Source organism: Ambystoma mexicanum, chromosome 9 (genome assembly GCF_040938575.1).
Source record: "Ambystoma mexicanum isolate Mex_15411 chromosome 9, UKY_AmexF1_1, whole genome shotgun sequence".
Classification (NCBI taxonomy): Eukaryota; Metazoa; Chordata; class Amphibia; order Caudata; family Ambystomatidae; genus Ambystoma; species Ambystoma mexicanum.
The window spans coordinates 353,697,961-353,721,852 of NC_090931.1; the positions used below are offsets into that span (position 1 = coordinate 353,697,961).

At 47.6% G+C, this 23,892-nt stretch overlaps 1 protein-coding gene across 3 annotated transcripts in view; it reads left to right on the forward strand.

Annotated features, from left to right (window-relative positions):
- Positions 1-23,892, forward strand: part of HIP1 (huntingtin interacting protein 1) — a 1,552,273-nt gene that overhangs the window by 919,154 nt on the left and 609,227 nt on the right. For all 3 annotated transcript variants that reach the window (XM_069614772.1, XM_069614774.1, XM_069614773.1), the window contains one exon: positions 14,414-14,500. In XM_069614772.1, coding sequence (XP_069470873.1) covers positions 14,414-14,500 — 87 coding nt within the window. The remainder of the gene's footprint in view (positions 1-14,413; positions 14,501-23,892) is intronic.

Below are 23,892 nucleotides of genomic sequence, written 5' to 3' on the forward strand. Positions count from 1 at the left end.
TGAGGAAGTCCTTCCTTCCTAAAGTGGTCTTAGTTGTCATTGCTCTCAAAAGATCAATCTTCCTGTGTTTTTTCCTCTCTTCACCCTTCCAATTTTAGCGCAGCAGTTCTATCGGCTGGATCCGGTGCAGGCGCTCCGCTTCTACATCTCTCGTATGAGGGATGTCAGGAAAGATGACTAACTTTTTGTCGGTCATGCTGGTGCTCCTGCTGGCAGGGCTGTGATCAAACAGACCCTGTCAAGGTGGAGCATTTTGTGCATTCCATAATTATATTTCGAGGGGATTGTGTTCTCCGACGTATTCCATATCTCTGACAGTAATGTCCACAGCTGAGCTGCTTCGGAAAAAATGTTGGCGTCAGGGTCCTATGTCGATGACGTCGATACGCTGTCCCTGTCGTCGGCGTAAGTCCAGGGGGTCTCGTTCTCAGAGTGGGTATCGCCATTCCTCTGCTTCTTCCAGGCACTCTCGGAAGCGCCTTCATCGGTCGCCTTCCTCGTCCTAGGACTCCGCCAGATGGCGGGTGGCTTGTCCCAACAAGCATTCATCACCGGCGGAATTGGACGCATTTCGCAATGAGATGGCGATTTTCAAATCGCAGGGCACAGTTCGTCCGTGCCTTCGAGAGAAGCCGGTAAGGAAAGCGTTAGGGCCACCGCTCGCACGCCTTTGGGCTCGGGCAGTCGGTGCGATCATCGGGAGCCGCTGAGGTCCCGATCGGACAAGGTCGATTGACATAGCCGTGTCAGGTCCAGGTCCCAGTCCTAGGCGCCCTCGAGACCGTCTGAGCCTGTGAGGCCTTCTAAGAAGGCATCGACACCATCAGCGCCATGTCCGTCGAGGGACTCTCTCTCGAGGCTCCGGCTCCGAGGAAGTTGTCGATGCCATCAGCGCCAAGGGCGCCGAAGGACACGTTCGGGGCTCCGGCCTCTAAGCCGTTGTCGAAGTCATCGGCGCCTCACTCGATGTCAACGCCGATTCCATCGGCACCCTCGATGCCTTTTGAGGAGGCTTTACCGGAGGGCCGTCGATCCGCTGAGGAAGGCCCCTGAGTAAATCAGTGAGGCCTGTCTTTTTCTGTTCCTTCATCCAGGGATTTATTCCAGCCTTTGGATTACATAAGAGGTAGAAGAAGGGTCAGATGAGGAGGGGGTTTGTACCCCCTGAGGTTCCTGATGACCTGTTGTCTGGTCACAGCCAGATGGAAGACCTACGTCAGTTCTTCCATGACGCCAGTGGTCTGGACACCTCTCCGGAGGTTGAGTTTGGCAGGCCTGAGCCTGGTACTCATGCTGAGTCCTCGAACAGGCGTCTCATGTCGAGGGTGACTGAGTATTTGGGGTGGTCTGCTCCACCTGTGGATTTTCTGCAGGAGACCTGACAGATATGTTGGACCAAGGTCCACCAACTGACCCGGTGCTGCCATTTCATATAGCCTTATAAAAAAGGGTGGCAGTGACTTGGACTGCTCCGGAGAGTCTCCCGGCAGTGAATAAGTCGCTACCGAAAAAATACCGCCCAGCCAGTGGCGACCCCTGCTACTTGTCTACGCACCCCACTCCAAAGAGTTTGGTGGTGCAGGCGGCTACGGCCCCAGCTAAGCAGGCTGCGTACCCTACCATCCCTCCGAATAGGGATGACCATCGCTTTGACGGTTGGACGTAGAAAGTATTTTCATCTGCGGGTATGCCTTTAAAGGCAGCCAACTCTGTTTGTGCCCTGGCAAGATTCACTCACACTCTGTGGAATTGTGTATCTTTGGCGGCTGAACATATTCCTGAAGGGGAGGAACGGGATGGTTTTCTTGCCCTCGTTCAGGATGGCAAGGATGCCATGTTTGAATCCGTTCAGTCGGGTCTGGACGTGGCAGACTGTGTCAGCCGGTCCATGGCGGCAAGCACCGTGATGCGCAGGTTTGCGTGGTTGCGGAAGTCGGGGTTTGCTCCTGATATGCAGTCCTGGCTTCTCAACATGCCCTTTGATGGTGTCCATCTTTTTGGCAGCAAGGCTGACAAGAGCCTTGAGAGGTTGCAGACCTCAAAAGCTGCAGCGGAGCCGTTGAGCGCTGCAGTAGGTCAACCTCCGACTTTTCGTCCTAGGGGACAGCAATCGAGGGGAGGTTCCTTTCGATACTACTCTTCTTTTGGTAGATCGAGGGGAGCTGCCAGTCAAAGGGCCAACGTAGGAGTACCAGAGGTGGAAAACAAGGTACTCGAGGTGCCAAAGCCGCTCGTGCAGTTGCCTCTTTGCCCTCAGGCACTGCCGCAGCCGCTTCCGCTCAGTCATGAGGCCATGTCCCATGGTTCACTGGTTGGGGGAAGGCTGGCGCAGCATCTTGTAGAATGGCGTGCCATTACTTCAGATGTGTGGGTTCTGGAGATCATAGCCCGCGGCTACTGTCTTCCTTTCCGGCAGAAGGCTCACGACAATCCACCGAGGAAGCTCTCTTTGAAGAGTCCGGATCCGCACCTTGCGCAGGAAATCAACTCCCTGCTGGAGAAAGGTGCGATAGAACTGGTGCCTGTAGCGGAGAGGAACAAGGGATGGTATTCCCCATATTTTTTTATCCCAAAAAAAGACGGGGGATTGAGACCCATCATGGACTTACGTGGTTTGAACAAGCTCCTCAGGAAGGACAAGTTCAAGATGGTTACTCTCTCTCAAGTCCTCCAGGCCCTTCAACTTCAGGACTGGTTGGTGTCTCTCGACCTCAAGGATGCTTACTTTCATGTGCCGATTCATTTCAAACACAGGAAGTACCTGAGATTCGCGGTTGTCGGCTCGCATTTTCAGTTTCGGGTCCTGCCGTTCAGATTGACCTCCGCCCCGAGGGTCTTCACCAAGCTAATGGTGGTAGTGACAGCGTATCTCAGGAAAGGGGGGATTCACATCTACCCCTACCTGGACGATTGGTTGATCAGGGTGCGCTCTCCCGAGCAAGTCCTGGATCATCTGTCCATCACTTGTCACTCCCCTCACAAGCTGGGCTTCTCCCTCAATTTAAAGAAGTCCCATTTGACACCTACCCAGCGGCTCCAATACATTGGAGCAGTGCTCGACACATCCCTGGGGCAGTGTTCGCCTCCCCAAGTAAGGGCTCATCACTTTCTGCAGAATGTGGACAAGTTTCAACATGCCCAGAGTCTCCCGGCAGCCGAGTTCTTGAGGTTGCTCGGCCTCATGGCATCCTGCATTCTATTGGTTCCGGAGGCCAGGCTGCGATGAGATCTCTGCAGTGGGCTCTCAAGATGCAGTGGTTGCAGTCCTTCGGCAGGATGTCTGATCCCGTTCAGGTACCGCCATCGGTAGCCCAGGAATTTCTGTGGTGGGCCAATGAAGGCAATCTGATGCAGGGAGCACCATTTTGGCTACCCCGGCCGAAGGTGATGATGTGATGGACGCATCCCTCACGGGATGGGGAGCTCATGCCAATGAGTTGACAGTCAGCGGTCGTTGGTCTCCGTCGGAGTCCAGACTCCACATCAATCTGTTAGAGCTGCGGGCTGTCAGACTAGCCCTGAAGGCTTTTCTGCCGTCTGTGCGTGGGAAAAATTACCTGATTATGTCAGACAATACAGTGACAATGCACTACCTCAACAAAAAGGGGGGGGGGCAGGGTCACTCCCACTGTGCAGAGAGGTGGTGCAGCTCTGGTTCTGGGCCATCGACCAGGAAATGTCGATCTCAGCAGTTCATCTGGCCGGAGACGAAAAAGCGGAGGCGGACACTCTGAGCAGGCAGAGCACGGTCTCTCACGAGTGGGAGTTGGCTCAGGAAGTCCTGTTGGAGATCTTCACCCTATGGGGGACCCCACAAGAGGATCTCTTCGCCACCAGTGTAAACCGGAGGTGTGAGAGATTCTGCTTGTGGGAATTTCCTATAAGAGGAGCCTTAGGGGACGCGTTCGTAGTAGAGTGGTCCTTCTCACTGCTATATGCGTTTCCTCCAGTCCCTGCCATTCGGCAAGTGTTGCGGAGGTTCGGTTCCCGAATGATCCTCATTGCTCCGGCAGGGGCCAGGAGAGTGTGGTACCCGGCCCTTCTCGACATGTCCATCGGCCCTCCACGCCGTCTTCCCTATCGAGACGATCTGCTCTCACGGGAGGGGGGTCGAGTTCTCCTTCCAGAGGTCCAGTCTCGCAACCTTCATGCTTGGTTTCTGAAAGGTTGAGGTACAAGGATTGGGATCTCCCTGAAGACGTGATGGAGGTGTTGCTTTCGGCCAGAAGGCCAGCAACAAAATCCCTGTACCGTTGCCGTTGGAGAAAGTTCTGCGACTGGTGCAGGGTTCAGAATGGGGATCCTTTTCAGTGTTCAATTCCTGTGGTTCTGTCTTTTTTGCTTTCATTAGCCCACAAGGGCCTGCAAATGGGTACCATTAAGGGTTACCTTGCGGTGCTGTCCTTATTTAAGTGCAGAGTGTTCTTATTTTAAGATTCCTTTGATTTCTCAGTTTCTGAAAGGGCTCACTAATGTGTTTCCACCGTCCCCGTTCCAGGTGCCGGGATGGGATTTGAACTTGGTTCTGAAATTCCTAATGGGAGCTCCGTTTGAGCCCTTACATTCTTGTCCTTTGAGACTGTTGGCCTTTAAGACTGTATTTTTGGTTGCTACTTCCGCTCGCAGAGTGAGTGAGTTACAGGTACTATCCACCAAGCCACCTTTCACAGTGTTCCATAAGGACAGGGTTGTCCGTAGGGTTCGTCCTACTTTTCTCCCGAAGGTTGTGTCGGAATTTCATTTGAGCCAGAGGGTAATTCTTCCGGCGTTCTATCCTCCTCTGCATCCTGGTAAGGAAGAGGAGAGGCTCCATAGGTTGGATTCGAGGAGAGCTTTGAGCTTTTATCTCTCACGGATGTCCCGGGCCAGAGTGGACGATCAGCTATTTGTAGGATACTCTGGAAGGCGTTTAGGTCAAGCTGTTACCAAGCAGGCCTTGTCCAGATGGATTATTTTGACAATCTCTGAATGTTACCGTTTGGCGGGTAAGGACCCTCCGGTAGGCTTACGAGCCCATTCTTCTACGGGTGTGGCTGCCTCTACTGCTCTGCAGAGGGGTGTTCCCATTCGTAATATTTGTGAATCAGCCACATGGGCTTCTGTCCGTACTTTTGTAAAACACTACTCCCTGGATTCTATCCATTATCCATAGGTAACGTTTGGCCTTTGGTAAGGCAGTCCTCTATTCCGAAATTTGATTGGGTATTCTAAAATTCTAAATTCTTTTCCCACCTCCATATTTCGGTACTGCTTTGGGAGTCTGTCAGAGATATGGAATACGTCGGGGGACACAATCCCCTCGAAGAACAAGTTACTTTCTTACCTGGTAATGTTTTTTCGAGGGGATATTCCTCCGACGTATTCCACATCGAACCCTCCCAGCCTGCCCCTCTGCAGAATTTCTTATGCGATTGCAGCTTACGTTTCCGCAAGGCTTTCTGTAGTCATTCTGGCAGAAGATTGGTGCCCCTCTTTTTCTGCGTTCTGGGAAAAAAATGCAACTGAGGCTCGTGCGTCCTACATATAACATCCGGTGACGTTGGCACTCGAAGGAGGCCCTCGAGGGCAGCGTATCGACGTAGGACCCCGACGCCGAACATTTTTCCAAAGCAGCACAGCTGTGGACATTACTGTCAGAGATATGGAATACGTCGGAGGAACATACCATTGAAAGAACGTTACCAGGTAAGAAAGTAACTTGTTCGATCGGGCTGAAAAGGATGTCACTGAATGTCCTGGGCTTATTTTACCAGAGAGCTGGCTGCCACCTCTGTCCTGTAGATGGGGGTGCCTATTTTGGATATTTGCCATGTAGTGACGCAGGCCTTTCTGCACATATTTGCAAAACATGACTGCTTGGATACCCAGTTAGGGCAGAGTTTTCTGGTATAGGCGGCGTCCTCTTGCTTTTCTCCCATCTCCAGGTCTATGTGTTGCTATGGGAGACTTTCATGAGGAATCTGTGGGAGGAAGGAACTGTAAGGGTGTGGAAGTAGGAGACCGATGTACAGGAGGCACGCTTTTGGCTAAATACTTTTATTGGAGAGAAAATAAAAGAGAAAATCCTGTCTGACCCTAGTTCTAAGAAGGGTTTCCCCTGCCTCAACTAGATACTAAGGAATTGGTCAGGATGTCAGTCTAAAGCAAATAGTCCACCGTCCTGTGTCCAAAAACCTATTTCCAAACCTTCACTATATACTCAACTAAGGAAAAGCAGTGGTCTTGATCCAGAAGAATGGTTTCTTTTTCCTGGATGATAGCCGAAGGTTCACTTCTGGAGGATACAAATGAAATGTTCTTCTTAAGGGATAAAAATCAGTCTAAAAAAAGGTTCCTTGAATTGAGGTTCCAATAAGGTACATAAAACAAAATGGGCCTCATTACGAGTCTGGCGGTAGCCGTGCCGGAAAAACCGGCAGGCTGCTGCCAGACCAGTAATATCATTCCACCTCTGTGATTGCCGGAATCACCCGGACATTACAACCCCGGTGACCCAGTAATTCCGGAGGCGTAATTCTGTAAATCCCCATTCCCGTGGGGTCCCATAGGACTCCATGGGGATGGGGACCATGGAAACACTGGTTCCGTCTATGACACAGCCGGTGTTTCCATGTCCGCCTACAGGTGGGTGGTGTTACTTCTGTCAGGTCAAACCTGACGGGAGTGACCCCTCCTGCCTGCAGGACTCGGAATCAGCCGGTCCGGAAACAACGGTGGCGGCGGATTTACCGCCACCGTTGTTTCCGGACGAGCTGAGTCATAATGAGACCCAATGGCCCTCATTAGGAGGATGGATTTAGCGGCATGGTTGCCTCCTTACCGCATACCGGGCCCGGGTTCCTCAAATGAGGACTTACCGGGCCATGCCAACCTTGGCGGACCCTGAAATTCCTCGTCCGAGGAACCCGGACCCGGTCCATCCCCATTCCCATTCGAGCCCCCATAGGGCTCAATGGGAATGGGGAAGGAGCTAACAACGAGTATAACAGGCCCATTGTTGGCTCCCTGGTCTCCTCGCAGGACCCGGTAAGTACGCCTGGTTTTATCAGGCGCCCATTGCGGGTCCCGCAAGGATACCTCGTAATAGGGCGGAATGGGTTTACCGGCACCATTACCGGTACCGGTAAACCCATTCCGCCAACTTCCTAATGAGGGCCATTGTCTTGTTTCTTCAGTGTTAGCGGGATGACTTCCTGCCCCTGACCTTTCTTAGGTTTCTCAGTTGGTTTCCCAATATCAGGGCAAGTGCTTTCTTCTCCTGGTCTTTTATCAGATTCTTCTCAATGTCAAGAGAAGGACTCCCTCCTCTTGGCTCCTTCCACAATGTCCACAAACACCAGGGGGTATTTCTCCCTTCCCAGGGCCTTTCTCAAGCTTTTACTTTGCCAAAAGAATTACTATCTTCTCTTGGCTCTTTATGTAGAAAAAGAGGGGCACCTGACTATTCCCTGATCTCTCCACGTAATTAAAACTATATCAAAACATTTTATCAGGGTGACACCGGTCGTACAAAAGGACACAAACACATTTGAGCATTGTTTATAACATAGATCTCATACTATGCGTTAAATACAGAAACAATTATTACCACATCTATGTGAACCCAACCCATTCCCAACAAATAAACATATACAACAATGTGAAAAACATTTGATAAATGTTTTGACCTGCCCGTGAAGGAGAAGGTCAAGCAGGACAAGGTGTCCTAACTGCCCATGAAGGCCCAGGTGATCCATGCCAAATCATCCTCCTGGATCGAGTTGATGGTGGCTTCCCTTTCGAAGGCAAAAGGGGCTGACCCAGTACAGGGTGCCCTGGTGGCAGCCAGAGTGGCTCGTCCTCCCAGGTGGGAGGCTTCGTCCAAGCCAGTAAAAAGACTCCAGGGAAGAGGATGCCAGACCATAGCCCGAGAACGACCCCTGAGAACCTGAAGAAGAGTGGGGGGGACTCCAAGGAACGGACATTTCTTCATCCGACAAGGAGGAGATACTTTCCGTCCACACCATCCAGGCTGGTGACGACGACGATGGGAACTTCGGGGGGACGCTCGCCGCAGACAACGACAACGTTGACTGGGATAACGACATGGGCGCTGAGCCCAGCGACCCTGTCCCCTAGGTGCCTCCTAGAGACCTAAAGCAGGATATCCTCTTGACCCTCACACGCTGGTGTCAGAGATTCAGAGGAGGATGCTGACGGCCCCACCAGAGGCACCCCCATTGAAACTGGGTCAACCACCGGCGAAGAAGATTAGGAGACATCCTACACCTCCATTCCAACCGTCGCTGCCCTCCCCCCATAGGGGGACGGGGATGGACACGCAACAACGGACACAGACGACGACGTTGAGATGGAAGTCCTGCATCACTGCTGCCGAAAGCTTCTCCACTGGAGGAAGTGGGGTTCTTTCATTCCATGATTGCCCATGCGCCAGAGCTTTTCCAGCTCACCCCGGAAGAGAAAAAGAAGGGCTTCCTGTACCAGTGCCGGGAGGCGAAGAGGAAGACCATCCTGTCAGTCCCACTCTTGGATGAAGTTTGTGATGAGGGGCTGGCTCTGCTGAGGAACCCCGCCTCAGCCCCAGCAAAGAGAGACCGACATGAAAAGACATACCGGGTGCCGAAATCTGTGCCAAGTGTCTGCGGTCTCAAACGTCGCCGGACTCGGTGGCTGCCAGGAATAAATTGTCGAGTTCTTTGTCTTCTTCATCTGCACCTCCGGACAACAAGGGGAAGAAATTGGATTCCATGGGTAGAAAGGTCATCTACTCGGTGGCGATGACCGTCACGGCGGCCAATGCTTTAGTGATTGTGGCCAGATACGACCGGGAGCTTTGGTACAAGATGGCTCCACTCCTGGATTTCCTCCCTGATGACAAATTGGCCAAGGCTTTGGAGATCCTCCAGAAAGGCGAGGTGGCGTCAGACCAGGCCATCAGAGTGGCCCTGGACATTGCAGACAGGTTTCCACCTGATGGGAAACAGCATTTGCCTTCGCCGTCATGGCCAGCTCAAGGCACCAACTTTAGACGGTAGGTCCAGACGATGGTCCCGGACATGCCTTTTTACTGTGACAACCTGTCGGGAAGGCCATCGGTGTATCCCTTCAGGCCATCATGACCGACACACAGACGTCCCGTCCCTTGGGCACTCTGCATCAACACCAGCTGTCCTTTCGTTCCTCAAAAGGGGAAGTCTAGCAGGTCTTCGAAGGGTTTCGGCAGGGGCTTATCCTCTTACCGCCAACCCTCCCGTTCTTCAACCCAGAAAGCCAACTGGGGTCGCTCCAAGGCCTTCGGAGATGGCCGTCGTCGTCAAGACCCCCAGGGTGATTTACCCGGCCAAGACGACGTGCCCCCACCCATGCACCCCGGTGGGAGGCCGGCTGGCAAACTTAGTCAGCGTGTGGGAGACGGTACTCACTGACCGATGAGTGCTGGACGTTTTCGCCCACGGACACACTTTAGAATTTAAACTGAAGTGTCTGCGAATACCACCGGTGGCCCGATGTCAAGCCGAAAACTCTGCGATGTCTATGGATACCTCTGTCCCCAAGCACCAGTGAAGGAGGAATACACTACACTCCCTCACCAGTTATTGAGGCAGCAGGTGCGATGTGTCAGGAGCACGGGTCCCAGGTGCTGCAAGGAAAAGGTTAGGCGAGTGAGCACAATATGAAAAGCATTGATCAAAGCAGGTGGGTAATAGAGGTAATAAATAACACCTACCTAATGTGCAGGATGTGTCAGGATTGAGGGCCCACCACCTAGTACTACTGGAGTCACAAAACCAACTTGGAGTTTGGTGATGGATGAGATCAGGAGGGCACTGGATCCAGACCCCCCCGGACTGCTGCACCTGACGTGGAGCACAGTTGATGCCCAAAAACAGACTGGAGCCGAAGGGGATATTCCAGAGAACAGTTCATAGGTTCAAGCCCAAAGTTCCAAAGTTCGTGAAAGACAAAGTCCATGCGTTTTCCAACCAGAAGTTCGCAATCCAATGAAAAGAAGTCCAAAGTTCAAAAGCCAAATGTCCAAAGTCAGAGAAAACAAGGGTCCAAAGCACCAAATCCAAGACGCGGGCAGAGACAATCCGGAAGAACGAGAAAAACAAGGTCCAAAAACCGAGGAATCAGGATCAAAACACAAACGCCACTCGATATGCTGAAAGAACAGCTGAGAAGCGTGGGGGAGTAGTTTCAGCAGTCTTTTAAACCGGTGCTTCGGTCACGTGAACGCCTTCCCATTGAACCACATGAGTGGTGTTGCTTGTCAGGTGACCCGTGCAACCAGGAAGCGGCAATGGGATTGGCCGGGCGAACCGGCCTCCTCATGTCACGTGAACGCCGTTGCACGACGCGTGACCAGGAAGCAGGGTTGGTGAAACCTGGCATTCCCCAGCGCCATCGTGGCCACAATCTCCATGACCCTGTATGTTGCCTCCTCAACGCGGGACCCCCGGCGTTGTAGAACCTGGAGGAGCGCAACTGAAAAGGAGTCCTGCTAACGGTATGGTGCTGCGGAGTGATCTGCTGGGATGTAGTTGCGTGTTTTCGAGTGTTGTGTATTGTGACACCCGACAGGAACAACATATCCCTCAGCTGCTGCTGAAAGTTCAGGCCATGTTAAGAAAAGCGGCGATAGAGCTGGCTCCAAAGCGACTCTGGGGCCCTGGAGTTTACTAAAGGTACTTTCTCGTAAGAAAGACGACCAGGGACTGGAGCCCCTTTCTAGACCTACAGCGATTCAACAAGTACATAAAGTCCCAGAAGTTCAGGATGGTCACGCTGCAGCACGTGCTCGGCCAGCTGGAGGAGGGAGACTTTGTCGCTGTAGGATCTAGAGGACACGTACTTCAACGTCCCCATACACAAAAGGCACTTCCTACGCTTCGTCATACAAGCTAAGCATTACCAGTTCAAGGCTCTCCCCTTCGGACTGAAGTCAACGCCCAGAATCTTCACCAAGTGCCTGGCTCCGTTGGCGGCCCATCTATGACTACAGGGGATTCATGTGTATCCTTACCTGGTCGACTGGCTCATCCGGGCCAAGTCAAGGGACATCGCCGTCGATCACACAGCGAAGACCGTCCGACTGCTGACAGACCTGGGGTTCTCTGTGAATTATGCAAAGTCCTGCTTGACTCCTTTGCAGGACGCGCCGTTCCTGGGATCCAGTCTCGACGCATTGTCCTGCCTGGCATCACCGTCTGAGGAGAGGATAGCGGCCATCTTGGGCAAGGTGCAACGGCTGTTAGCACTGAAGATCGCCACGGTGAGGACCATCAAGTCACTGCTCGGCTTGATGTCATGCATATACCCGATTCGGCTATGCAGATTGTGGATATGTCCACTCCAGGAGTTCGACGCCCGTTGGATCCAGGTGTCCTGTGGCTTCCAGGACAGCATCGCTCTCGACAAGGAGTTCCGTTGAGTGATAGTGTGGTGGGGCGTGTGTTCCAGCATCGCGGCAGGCACGGTCTTCCTGAGCCTCCCATACCAGGAGACGGTCACGACTGACACTTCCCTGGAAGGATGGGGAGCCCACACCAGAGGTCTGTGGCTGCCGGAAGAGAATATGCTACACATAAATGTCCTGGGACTATGGGCAGTGTTTTGGGCCTTTAGGTCCTTTCTGCCGTCCCTCAAGGGCAAAGTGGTGAGGGTCTTCACAGACAATACCACCACAATGTTTTACATCCATAAGCAGGGGGGCATCAGATCCCCAGCACTCTTCAAAGAGGCGCAGGACTTGTGGTACTCAGCCATTGCCCAGGAGATGTTCTTCATTCCGTTTCACCTGGCAGAAGTAAAGAACACTGTTGCCGACTCTCTCAGCAGGGAGCTGCGCTCTTGCCTTGAGTGGGAGCTTCGGCAGGATCAAGTGGACAACCTTTTCCTGAAATTGGGCAATCCCCAGATCGATCGGATTGCGACGGCAACGAACACCAAGTGCCGGAGGTTCGCCTGCAAGGTCCCCCAGCCTGGGAGCATGGGGGACGTATTCTCCTTCCCTTGAAGCCATTGTACGATACACACCGAATCGAACTGAAACTTTGGTGGCAACCTGCTGGACCTCCAGAGACGTGAATTGAGTCTGAAAAGTCCCCTCACAAGAGTGCTGGACCTTGCAAGTGACGAGAATCCGACCAGTGATATTCAGTCTTCTTTTGGCTCCTGAAACGGGCGCCAAAACCACAGAGCCACATCCAGCCGCAAAGAAATTCTTGCCTGGAGCCTTCCATGTTGATCCATGTTGCAGTGTCCTGTCTTCATGACAAGGAATTAAGCGACCAGGTTTTTGGCTGCAGATCCTGAAGTCTTCCCGGCTGCAACCTCTTCTTCTGTGCCAAGTAAACCATGCAAAGATCCTCTTGCCTAGAACCTTCCCCGTGATCCCTGCTGCAAAATCCCTTCCAGTGTCCTGTCTTCAATCTTCATGATGAAGGAATTTCAACTACCTGGTTTTTGGCTGCAGATCCTGGAGTCTTATGCTAAGGTACTGTTTTGGCTGGGGTATTTACTTACCTGAAGCCTTTGATTTCTGTAAAGCTTTGGGGTGTTTCAGTAATTGAGGGTCCACTCATCCAGTTCAACCAGGCCAACTTTTGGAATCCTCCTACGGTGTGTCTTCTCAGAAGTCCCTGGACCCTAACTAACTTTAAAGTGAACTACTTACTTGTTTGACCGGTCTTCCACGGAAACTCTGATTTTTGCCTGCAACAGCACCCTATCTCACCTTGCCTATGGCTGGCTCCTAGACCACTATGGTCCCTCTTCTGCCCCCGAGTGAACTCATGCAATAGAATGGGGAAGGGCTAGATAAGTAAAGGATTCTTCCTTTAAAAGAATAGCACGTATTTAAAAGTGTGCTTACTTGTGAAGGAGTTAGTTGGTAAGTGTAACTCTGAGAGTGAACAGTTACAAAAGTTCTTACGTACCATGAATGTGTGTTGTGCCATTCTGAAAAGTATGTTTAAGGTTATTTTACTCACATGTGAATTGATTGTGCCTCTTCCCCAAAAGTAATGCTGTTGGCTTCACTTTACTGTTCCTGTTAGGGAATACATGCATGAGTGCCCCCAGCTTGGTATTATTTCTCCTAACTTGCTGTAGACCGGTCTACTACAAATCTGCCTTAGGTTATACTTATCTTTAAGTTGCTGGTAGCTCCTTTAAAAAGTATATGGGTTTTACTTTGAGTTAGCTGTGTGCCATAGTAAAATAAGTTAATGAGTTATTGCTTACCTCTATCTGTGTTCTACTGAGCTGAAAAGCAACTGTAATTGTATTTTACACCAACAAGGATTTACTCACCTAGTATAACTGTGTGTTATCCTGAATAATAGTTCTAGGTTTCTACTGTTCCTTGAATGATTGTTCCACTATTCAGAAAAGTATATTTGCAAGTTGGTTTACTATGTGATTTCTTTGCTGAGTGTCACGCCCCAACTGACAGGGGTCTATTACCCTTGTGTTACTGAAAGTAATCAGAAAGTAACATACAGGTTTACTCCCAATGAATAGGCGTGTCCTATACTAAATGTGTTTGATAAGGTCTGACTTCCCTAGAATTACTTTTAGGTATTCTGAAGAAGGTTTATGCTTTGATCTGTGTACCTTCAAGCTTTGTGTTGTGTGTTTGACTCTATGACCAGTACTTACCCCAAAGCTTAACTTGCCCTACTTGTATTTATAATGGACCTTTTTTTTATAATACTTCTGGTTGTAAGTGTGTTTATTGAATTCTTATTATAGTACAGGTTGTGTGTACTTTCCTACAGCCCTCTCACCCTCCTAAAATAAGCTTGGCTGCTCTGTCTACGCTACCATAAGCTCAGGTGGTACAGCCTTATACTAAGAGTGTAGTCTTGTACTGTCTCTGTTGAATGGTTTTATTAAGCGCTTAGTTGTACTTCAAAAAACTGTCTTAACACAGCCTTACAACCTATGAGCTATAATCCTCACGTGGGCTTCTCTGGAACAAATTTTGAAAAGTGCACACAAGATTATCCAGATTTGATCCTCTCATCTTCCAAAGTCTGTTCCTCCCATGCTACAAGTGACTAATGTTAGTGTTCCAACCCTCATACAATGGTAAGCTGGACTATACAAACACCCCCATTCTTCACAGGAATCTCCATTCACCTTCATGGCTTCCACAGATATAGTACTTTTTGGGGTTACCATCTTGTATCTTGTTTTGGAGGGGATATCTTAAAATGCTTCTTTTTACCTATGAAGTTATCGTACCTATTGGGGAAGTGCCGCAAACTTTGATATTTAGAACATGCTGTTGGAATTTTTGTAAATCACTGTGCTTTAACCTATTAATTACTGGCGTTTTTACAGATTGTTGTCTGCTTGTATGGTGTGTGCCATTCTTAAACTCTTCTTTCCATTTCTTCTTTAGACAATCTGATTTCCAGGACTCAACTAGCATTGGATTCTGTGGAAAGTCTTCAGAGCGCACTCAGCAAATACCTGTCCAATCCATCAGGTGAGAGATCTGGGATACATGGAAAAAAGGGTGACAAGAGAGGACAGAAGGGCGGATGGGGAGGAGATTGCTTTGACAAAGTAATTCAAACCCCACTTGGTTTTGCAGACTGTTTTCACCTCTGAACTCTCACCCATATGAGAGAAGTATCACATTTATATGCATAACAACAAACTGGGCAAATCTTACGTTAAAGGGCTTTGTTTGCTTAGTGAGACAGTGATCACATAACCTTACAATGAAAGAATGTTTGAGAAGTTCATGGTGTACTGCTATTATGCTGTGCTGCAATATCATTTAAGATGTTGATACAGCTAGAAATTAACTTCCTGGCAAACAATACCTTCTGAAGCTGGCCTCCTGACCATGCCCACTCTTCAAACCATTTTTGGTATGTAGAAGGTGTTAGGGAGATCTTCTAACATTCCTCTGGTGAAGGCTTGGGGGCATACACATGTTGGTGGATGGCAAGAGTTGTCCCTAAGATAATTCTGACTCAGTGGTTGCTAGGGTGATAGTAAGGTGCAGCTTACATTCACACAAAGCAGACAATAATGCAATGTTTTTTTAAATTTCTTTTTATTTTTATTTGGTTAACAAGTAACCTTTAACAAACATAAGAAGCAGAGCATACACATATTTCATTTAAAATACAAATTACAAGGTAATTCATTTAAAAGTTTAAAAGTAAAGTACAGTAAGAGTGAGGAAAAGAACAAGTATATAAAGTACCAAACCATGAAAAGGAAAAACATAGCTAAAATGCATATCCCATTGATCGTATTTCACCTGTGTCTAAAATGTATTTTAGGAAATCAATTGCGGCAACCATCCATTTGTTATGGCCACAAGAGTTAATGATAAGCTGCCATACTCTTCCAGTGTGAACCTGGACATAGGCTTGGATGAGATGTCCAAAATGTCATTCGCCTTGCCTCTAATGATCTACAGTGCAGCAATATGTGGCGTAGCGTCTACACCTCTTTGGGCATAGAGCAGAAGCGATATACACTCAAGTCTCTCAGAACTTTATTCCAGGCACCCTAAATTTCATTTGTGTGAATCAAATTCAGTCTTCGCCTCATCACCATTGACCGCCATGATATACTGGGTGACCTGTTCAAATATTCTGGGCAGGTTCCGACTGGTTTAACATCAATCAGCAAGTCAGCGTACAGATGACATGATCTGACTTTGCTGATTGTGTCAATCCAGTCCCACTCTTTGTCTCTTTTTCATTTGAGTTGGATTATGACAAACTGTATCTTTCGAGATATCATACCTCTCACAAATCTGATAATACTGTTTCCCAATTCAGTAAGGCGACCCAAGATTTCTTAAGTAGCAGTTGTTTTAAAAGCCACCAGATTGAGCCCTCCTTAGCACAGAGAATGTTTTTCAACAGTGAGAGGTTCTTCCATTATAAGTGAAATTGTATGGAAGACGGTTCCAACTCATAGCGGATGACTGCCCTAGAACACCGTTAGGTGGGTGTAAGATCTTGCTCCAGAACAAAACATCCAAGGCGCCACAATCCAATGAAGTAGGGAGGCCCCGGTTCTCACCCTCATAGGTTATTGATGGTGAAACTTTGGTCTTATAGAATTTTAGAACAGGGCTCAGAGAAAAATTTCCACATTTCCGGTTTACAGCACAGGCTTCAGTTGCGGCCTTTAGCATCTTGGAGCATCTTGGAGCGTTGGTAGCTTTGGAACTCCCATTTTCTTGTGGAGTTCAAGGAGTCTGCATCTGACGTAACAGAAATTTAATACCTTTACTAGGGGCATAACACTGATGTTCCATCGAAAGCTCTTGTATTTTAGTTTCATCCCTTGTCTAAAAGTTAGTATCTGTGATTTTGTTATGTTGATACTTAGGTGATTTTATTTTGCATACTCAGCCAGGGCATCAAGCTTCTGTTGCAAGTCGGTTGGCGTGTAATCAAAAAGGACGAGGTCATCCGCATAGTGTAAGTAGTCCAGGCAAGTGAGGGCTAAATTCGGTGAAAAGCTGCGGATACCTTCAAAGATTTCAGCAAGATCTGAAAGAAAGACTGAAAAGTAGATGGCCGAATACACAGCCATGCTTAAGGCCACACATAGCAATAATTGGTGATGACAACTTACCCTGTGCATTCAAGCGCACTCTGATAGAAGTATCAGAGTGGAGAGCCACCAAGATCTCTAATGAGTGGCCAGGGCATCCCCATTTTCTGAGTTTCGACCATGGACGAGTTTGGTTGATGCTGTTTAATGCCATGGCGAAGTCAATGAAAGCCATGTAGACGGGTCTCAACCTCGCCATCTCTTCTTTCTTTAACATACCAAGAATGAACATGTTTGCATTTGTGCCTGTTCCCCCGTGCACTACTGAAAGTTTGTTCTGTTAGGAAGGTTTTTCTGAAAACCTTGGAGCGGTGTTCAGGTTTGTTAGGATAGTTTTACTAAAGTACACCTGTGGTAGGACTGTAGACGACTCGCACTTGGGGCACAGGGCTCCAACTCTTATTATAGGCCTGAACTACGCAAGTATGTAGGTAGCAATGGCTGAGCAGCCAGGCTTATCTTAGAAGGGAGAAGGCCTGTAGTTGAGTACAAAGACCTTTGAGCACACTTATAGTCAAGGAAACACACACTGTAGTGATGTAAAATTATGCTTCTTTATTATATATACTAGGCAATGGTAACTTCAAAGTAATTCAGGTAAGTAAAAACAGTTCACACAGATAGATATTTACACTAGAGATTTTCTGTAGCAATACTAATTTCAGACTGTAGACCTTTAGATGATTATTGGTTAAGTGTTGGAGTAGTTTCGGGTTAGCAAATCATACATTAATCAACATTTTCTCAATTAGCAATCCTGATAGGTTAACTCTAGGAAAGCCTTATCTCTAGACGTCCAACACGATCTGGGGAATAAATGCCTCAAAAAGTCAGAGGGGGCACTGGGGGGACCAGTGACAATTGGGCAGCAGAACAAAGGCTGGCAGATGCTGTCAAAGTTGTCAAATACCAGAAGAGGCATTCTCGTAACAAGTAAGTAATGGAATTGGATTCAAAGGCTTCAGGGGACTAAGTAGGCCACCTGAATGATTTCAGCCTCTATGACGGATGTCCTTAGGCCTTGGAGAACACTGTTGGGGCGGCCACCCCAACATGACTCAAGAAGGTCAGGAGGAGCAAACAGCAACACAAAAATTGCTTAGGTAGGTATCTTGGAGTTAGACTGTACCTTCTATGATGAACAAGGGCAATGTCACCGGCTGGTCCCCCGGTAAGACGACAGCAGCTCCGGTTCGTGTCTGTGGTATTGGTGGCTGGATGAAGAACTGTTGGCAGGATATCTCTGACCATACCCGGTCACAGAGATACCCAGCAGACAATTTTCACGGCACTTGTATGTGGAGGCTTGACACAGGCTTTGTAGCAGCATCAGTTGTCACCCAGCAGACTTTCTTCCTTCTCCCAGTCCTCAAATCCACTGACGGGACGTCTACAATTTGGATGGAGTCTCTGTAGGCCCAGACGGATGCCCACTAGTTTGTAGCGCAATTTCCGCTCAATGCGACTATGCACTGCAGCAGTGCCAGAGGGCACAGGGTATTTGGGTATTGCAGTCCTGGAAGGTCGGCGCACTTGGATGGATGGCTCAAACTGTAGCTGGTCTAGAGACTGTTTAGGCCCACCAGTCCAAGGAAGGAGGTAATCCGGTCTGGATCTTCACTGTCTCAAAAAAGAAAGGGCTGGAGTTGCAGCGATCACCCAGACGGTTGGCAGTCGCTGGAGGTGGCTGCAGACGTCTTTCTTCTGAATGTTTCTCCCAGTGGGCGACTCTGGCTTCAGCAGCAAGACCCTTGCCTTTAATGCTGGAACACAGCCAATTGGCATGCATGCAACATTGAAACATTGGGTGGTGGCTGTCCCAAGGCGTCATCCATGCATTCAGTTAGAATTGGATCAAAGCGGACACACTGGAGGACAAAGAGCGGACGAGTTTTGGTGTCCTCGCAGCTTCCTGTCCTCTCAGACGCAACGGCACCTTCGGGTGGGCTTTCCAGTGGGAGCCCGTCTAAGTCAAAGGAGTGATCAGGACTTTCCGCACCCAGGTTAGCAGAGGAAGGCTCAAGAAAGGGCAAACCATTGTGATTTTGTTGAAAAAAGAAGACGGGCACCCTTTGTCCTTTATCGCAGCTACGACAGCAGGCTGCATGTAAAAATCACAAAAGTCGGTAGAAAATATCCACTGACACCAGCCACTCAGATAGACTTGCCACTGTAACTAGAAAGTTACAGGAGCAGGGGGAAAAGTGATACAATGTGCCCCCTCAGCACTCCACATAAGGTGGGGGGTTTGGATCTCACAAAAGAGGTATAGGTAGGATAAAAGTATCCCCCTATCCTGGTAACATTGTTAGCACAGGAAAATAAAAGAAAACCAAAGAGGGAAGCTCAAGGAGCCTCCAACAACACTGCATAGAAGGTGCTGCGTGCTGCAATAGTAAAATACAGATGCCTCAAACAAATGGAGGAAAACATACTCCAGCGAAGATAACCAAAAAGGGTTCCCAGAAACAAAGAAAAAAGAATGAGTGAGTGAGGAAAAAGGTTCCCACTAACTCTGGAGAGTCGGATAATAACCCAAATGTACAGCAAATGTGTTGGGGGGCTCACTAAGTGGGGAGAATTACACACAAGATGGAAATCCTGCCTAACAAGACTTACTAACTGTTAGTACTGTGGAGGGCTACTCTGCCACTTAGGCCAATATTTTACAGGTAAGCTTGACTGAGCAGCAAGGCTTTTTATCCTAGGTAGAGAGGAGTCTGGTAAAGTACTGTTCCAATGGTCTCTTTCCTCCCACGGATTCCTCCTCTTGGATATCAGTCTCCTTAGCGTAGCTGCTCTTTGGAAACTTTTCTGCTGCCAGGGGACGCATTGCTCCTCTGCGGCGGCTGCGCCCCACTGCTCTACGTGCCCCGCACCAGACATGACGGTGGGGGTAGCATATCAAGAAGCGCTGCACCTGTGACCTTTGTTCCTTTTTTCTGTGCACTCGGTCCACTTTAGGAACACTGCTTCTTCTAAGCATTCTCGTTTCTCAATGTCATACTGTACCCATTGAAGTCCTCGGGGTTCAACCCCTGCATCGACTGCGGACGTCGGATGTCCGTCTTGGATCTTCAAAGGATTTGTCTTTATTGCCTATGTGAGGCGCACAATGCACAGGATTACACGTAGTGTCAGTCGATGTACTCCAAGGTTCTTCACCTTCCTCCACAAGGAGAATAGTAACATGTGTATTCGTTTGAGGTCACCCGGCATCTGTCATTGCACCAAAAAACGGCCCCCGGTCCGCAAGGACTAAAAGAAAAAGAGGTCCCCAAATATTTCACAAGCACAAGAGAGTAGCCCTGCCCTCAATGCCTCAACAAGTAAGGAACACCTCCGGTCAGTATACTCCCATACGCACCATGCTCAATTCCATGGGCACTTCTAAACTGCATAATATTTCATCATTTGTATTATTGTGCAATGTGTTTCACAAAGTCTCTTAACACATCATGTAAAACACATCATCATAAAATCAACATATTTTATTTTGAACACCAAACCACAGCATAGTCTATAAAATGCAATAAAAATATATCCAACAGTACAGGAATAATGTACTCTCAGTGCAAAAAATGCAATTCCATAAAGTGCATAATGCATAAAAGCGCAAAAAATGAGTACATCAGTATTCAAATAATTGTTAGAGGGAGTGGTATATCCTTGTCTCTATTTTCAATGGTACATAAGGCGCAATATAAATGCAAAATAACATAACATATATGTGATTCCATGAAAAATGCGGTGGTCAGTCAAAATCTCGAATGACAAAAAGCACGAAACAAAAATATCGAGAAAAAAAATATCGAATTTTTTATTTATTTATTTATATATGTTTTTGGGGTCAGGTAAGTAAAATAAAGGGGTAAAAGAAAAAAAAATGAAAAAAGGGGGGTTGGGGCGGAACCCCCCCATTTTGAAAAAAAACGCATTGAAAAAAAAATTCGATATTTTTTTTTTCGGCCTTTTGTTTTCGAGATTTTTGTTTTCAAGATTTTTTTATTCGATATTATCACTATGAACCGAAAAATGCATGTACTTTTCCATCACACTTGGACTTTAAAAAAACTACTGTCTGAATCATTCACGGTAGAGCACAAAATACCCCTCTTAGAGGTATGACATTCCCTCAGGATACATGACGTCATTTTCTCAATGCCAGATTTCTGGTGTCGACACTGTGTTTCAGCCCCTTCTAATCCGAATACATTCACCCAAAATGTTTGTTCCATACATGTATGCATGGACGCAAAAGTTATTCAGACTGAAGACAATTCATGCACATCTTGGAAATGGCCATCATTTTTCCCGGTCGATGCCTATTAAAAAAGCATGCAAGGGATTCAAGATGGCCGCCGGGTAGCGTGGATGTGCTGAGGAGCACTCCGTCCGACAAACAGAAAAACCATGAAGCAAAACGCAGACTGAGGTGTCTTTTTGTGTGATAAAGACCCAAGAACTGGTGGGTGACCACTGTCTATCCTTGCAACGATTAATATCAGTAGAGAACACGGCACAGAGCCGACACGGCAAAAGCAAGTCACGCCCTTATTCCACTGGGAGTGGCTGTCCCCGGCGAAATAAATCTTATATGCGATTCCCCTGCCGTGCGCCGCGGGGACCATAGCAACGCTGCTACGGGGTCATCAATGCCGATAGTAAAGGGGGAAGCACCTCTGCCATGTAAACTGCAGTACAAAAACGGTCAGAGTAGAAATAGAAAATCCATATAGAAAAAAGCAGCCCGTGTACAAGGTAACCGGGCTCAAAGCAATGTCTTTTGAAGCAACGTTCCTCCTCTACGGATCAGGTATCCTGATTAAAATATACATAGAGTGCTGGAAACACTGCAAACCACATGTAGGAGGGTGGGGGGGGCACATAATTAGCTTTCACAGGAAACCATTGCTGCAACACATGTGCTGGATGACCTGATTGTGGAAGAGAATGAACCAGGCTGTAAAAGCAGGAACATACAAGAAGGCTTTTTTGAACACTATATATGTTTAATGTGCCAGCATTGAGGGTGCTCGAAATATAATATAGGATTTGGGCATAAATACCTGGGAAAGACTGATTAACCACCTCATCAGCAGGGAGTAAGATCATCGTTAAAAGTCCAATGTCTGGTAACAGGAAGAAAACTGTGCTACCAGGACAAGCAGAACAGCAACATAAACAATCCAAACCCTTAGATTCACTTTGGGTCGAAAAAGATCGCTGAGCAGGGCAAAACTACAAGAGACACCTGCAACCCATTCAGTACCACAGGACATGGCGGCCTCCAAAGATGATTTTCTTAATAACTTTCAAGAGTTCCAGGAGAAATTGACTTCCTCATTTCAGCTTCAATTTTCTATGTTCACTTAAGAAATAAGAGGATCATTAGTAGATTTTAGCAAAGATTTATCAACACTGGCTGAAAGGATTGATACCAATGAACAAGCAATTCAAGAACTAGCCGAGGAAAGTAAGCAGACTGAGTTTGCTCTTGAAGAACTATCCAGAAAGACATAAAACCTGGAACTGCAATAGGAGGACTTGGAGAACCGCTCTCAGTGTTCCAATATCCGTATAAAACACTTGCCGGAATCAATACAAGATACAGAGCTCAAAGGTATAGTGTGTAGTGTATTCACAGACCACATAACAGAAAGCAATCCTACAAACATTCATTTGGATTGGGTGCATAGAACAGGACCAAAAAGATCAGAACCTGGCTCCCGGCCCAGAGTTGTACTGGCGGCCTGTTCTAGTTATCCACAAAAGGAACGTATATATTAAAGGAGCCAAGGGCTAGATCCACAATCTCAAATAATGGATCCGAGATCCAGCTATTCCAAGAATTATCAAGGCTGACTCTCCAAAAATGTAAGGACATGTTTCCAGTGGTAAAGTTCCTTCAATCACAAGACATTCGGTACAGATGTACCTTTCCATTTGGCCTAACATTTAATAAGGATGCTAGACGGCAAAGAATAACCTCTAGGGAATCTGGTATTGCACTATTACATACTGACGAGGATTTTCAGCAGACCTCGGAGGAGGGGGCTCAAAACATTTCAGTGTCCCAGAAGTTGCTTCCAAAACTAGGGGAATGAACTTCCACAGATCGACAAAAGAGGAATAGCAGGGGCCAGCAAAAATCAGATCGGTGAACCGACTGAGAGGTCCAATTCCTAATCCAGGGACTGTCTCAACGTCACAATGTTGATAACACGGTACACTGCATAGACATGGTTACAGAAACACATCAGAAGATCGGACGGAGTGTGACATCTTGAAACTATCTGTACATGTAACAGATGGGGGAGCTAGGACTCTCTGCACTTAACCCTGGGATAGGTGATTCACAGCCAGGGATAGAGGCCTCTGGATACAATAGGTACTGTCTCTCACAGCAGGGATTCAGTCAAGGGAAATTGAGAGGTGTGTGGGGGGGGAACGTTTGTATAGAATGGTAAAGAAAGTTATCCATTGGACTACATGATTGCTAGCAAAGGGATAAAAAATACAATAGCATCCTTTGAGCATATATATACCCAGCTGAGTGACCATAAAGCATGAAAACTTGCTAAAATAATCCCAAAAAAATGGGATAGAGGTGACGATATGAACATTCAGTGATCTAGGGGGGAAAAAGGATCATGTGGACAGAGAAGAATTTGGAAAAATTCGATAATCTGTTTAATATACTCCCCCTAGAAGGCCAGGAGATAGCACTAAATGGCCTCAATGAAGTAGGAAACATGTTGGGTATGATCCTAAGAGATAACTGTAGGGTGAGTATTAAACAAAAACATAGGAAAATACACATGAATACATTTGACAGTCAAAGTGTTGAGAGGAAATAAAATGTGAAAGATAAAATAAAGAACCTCAAATGGAATCATGAGTTAAAGGAAGAGGATACATTGTTAAAAATAAAAGTCATAAAGACCAGGTACAAAAACTGGCTAAAAGCCCATAAGCATAATGTAAACAATGCGAACTGGAGGATCATCTATATGCTCTGCAAAACACATGATTCCAAGAAATGTTGGTACCTATACCGCCAACATCTGCTGGTACGACAGTAACCGAGATAATAACAATGTTGGACAGGATATATGGGTTAAGTATATCTCTAGACTTTTTTATATAGAAAATTGGAAAGATTATGTACACAGAGAAAGCTGGGAAAATAGACAGATTTTCTCATATGAGGTCCTTGATATATTGGAAATAATAAATAAAATGAAGGCATCAAGAGCCCCCGGACCAGACGGATTAGCGAATATC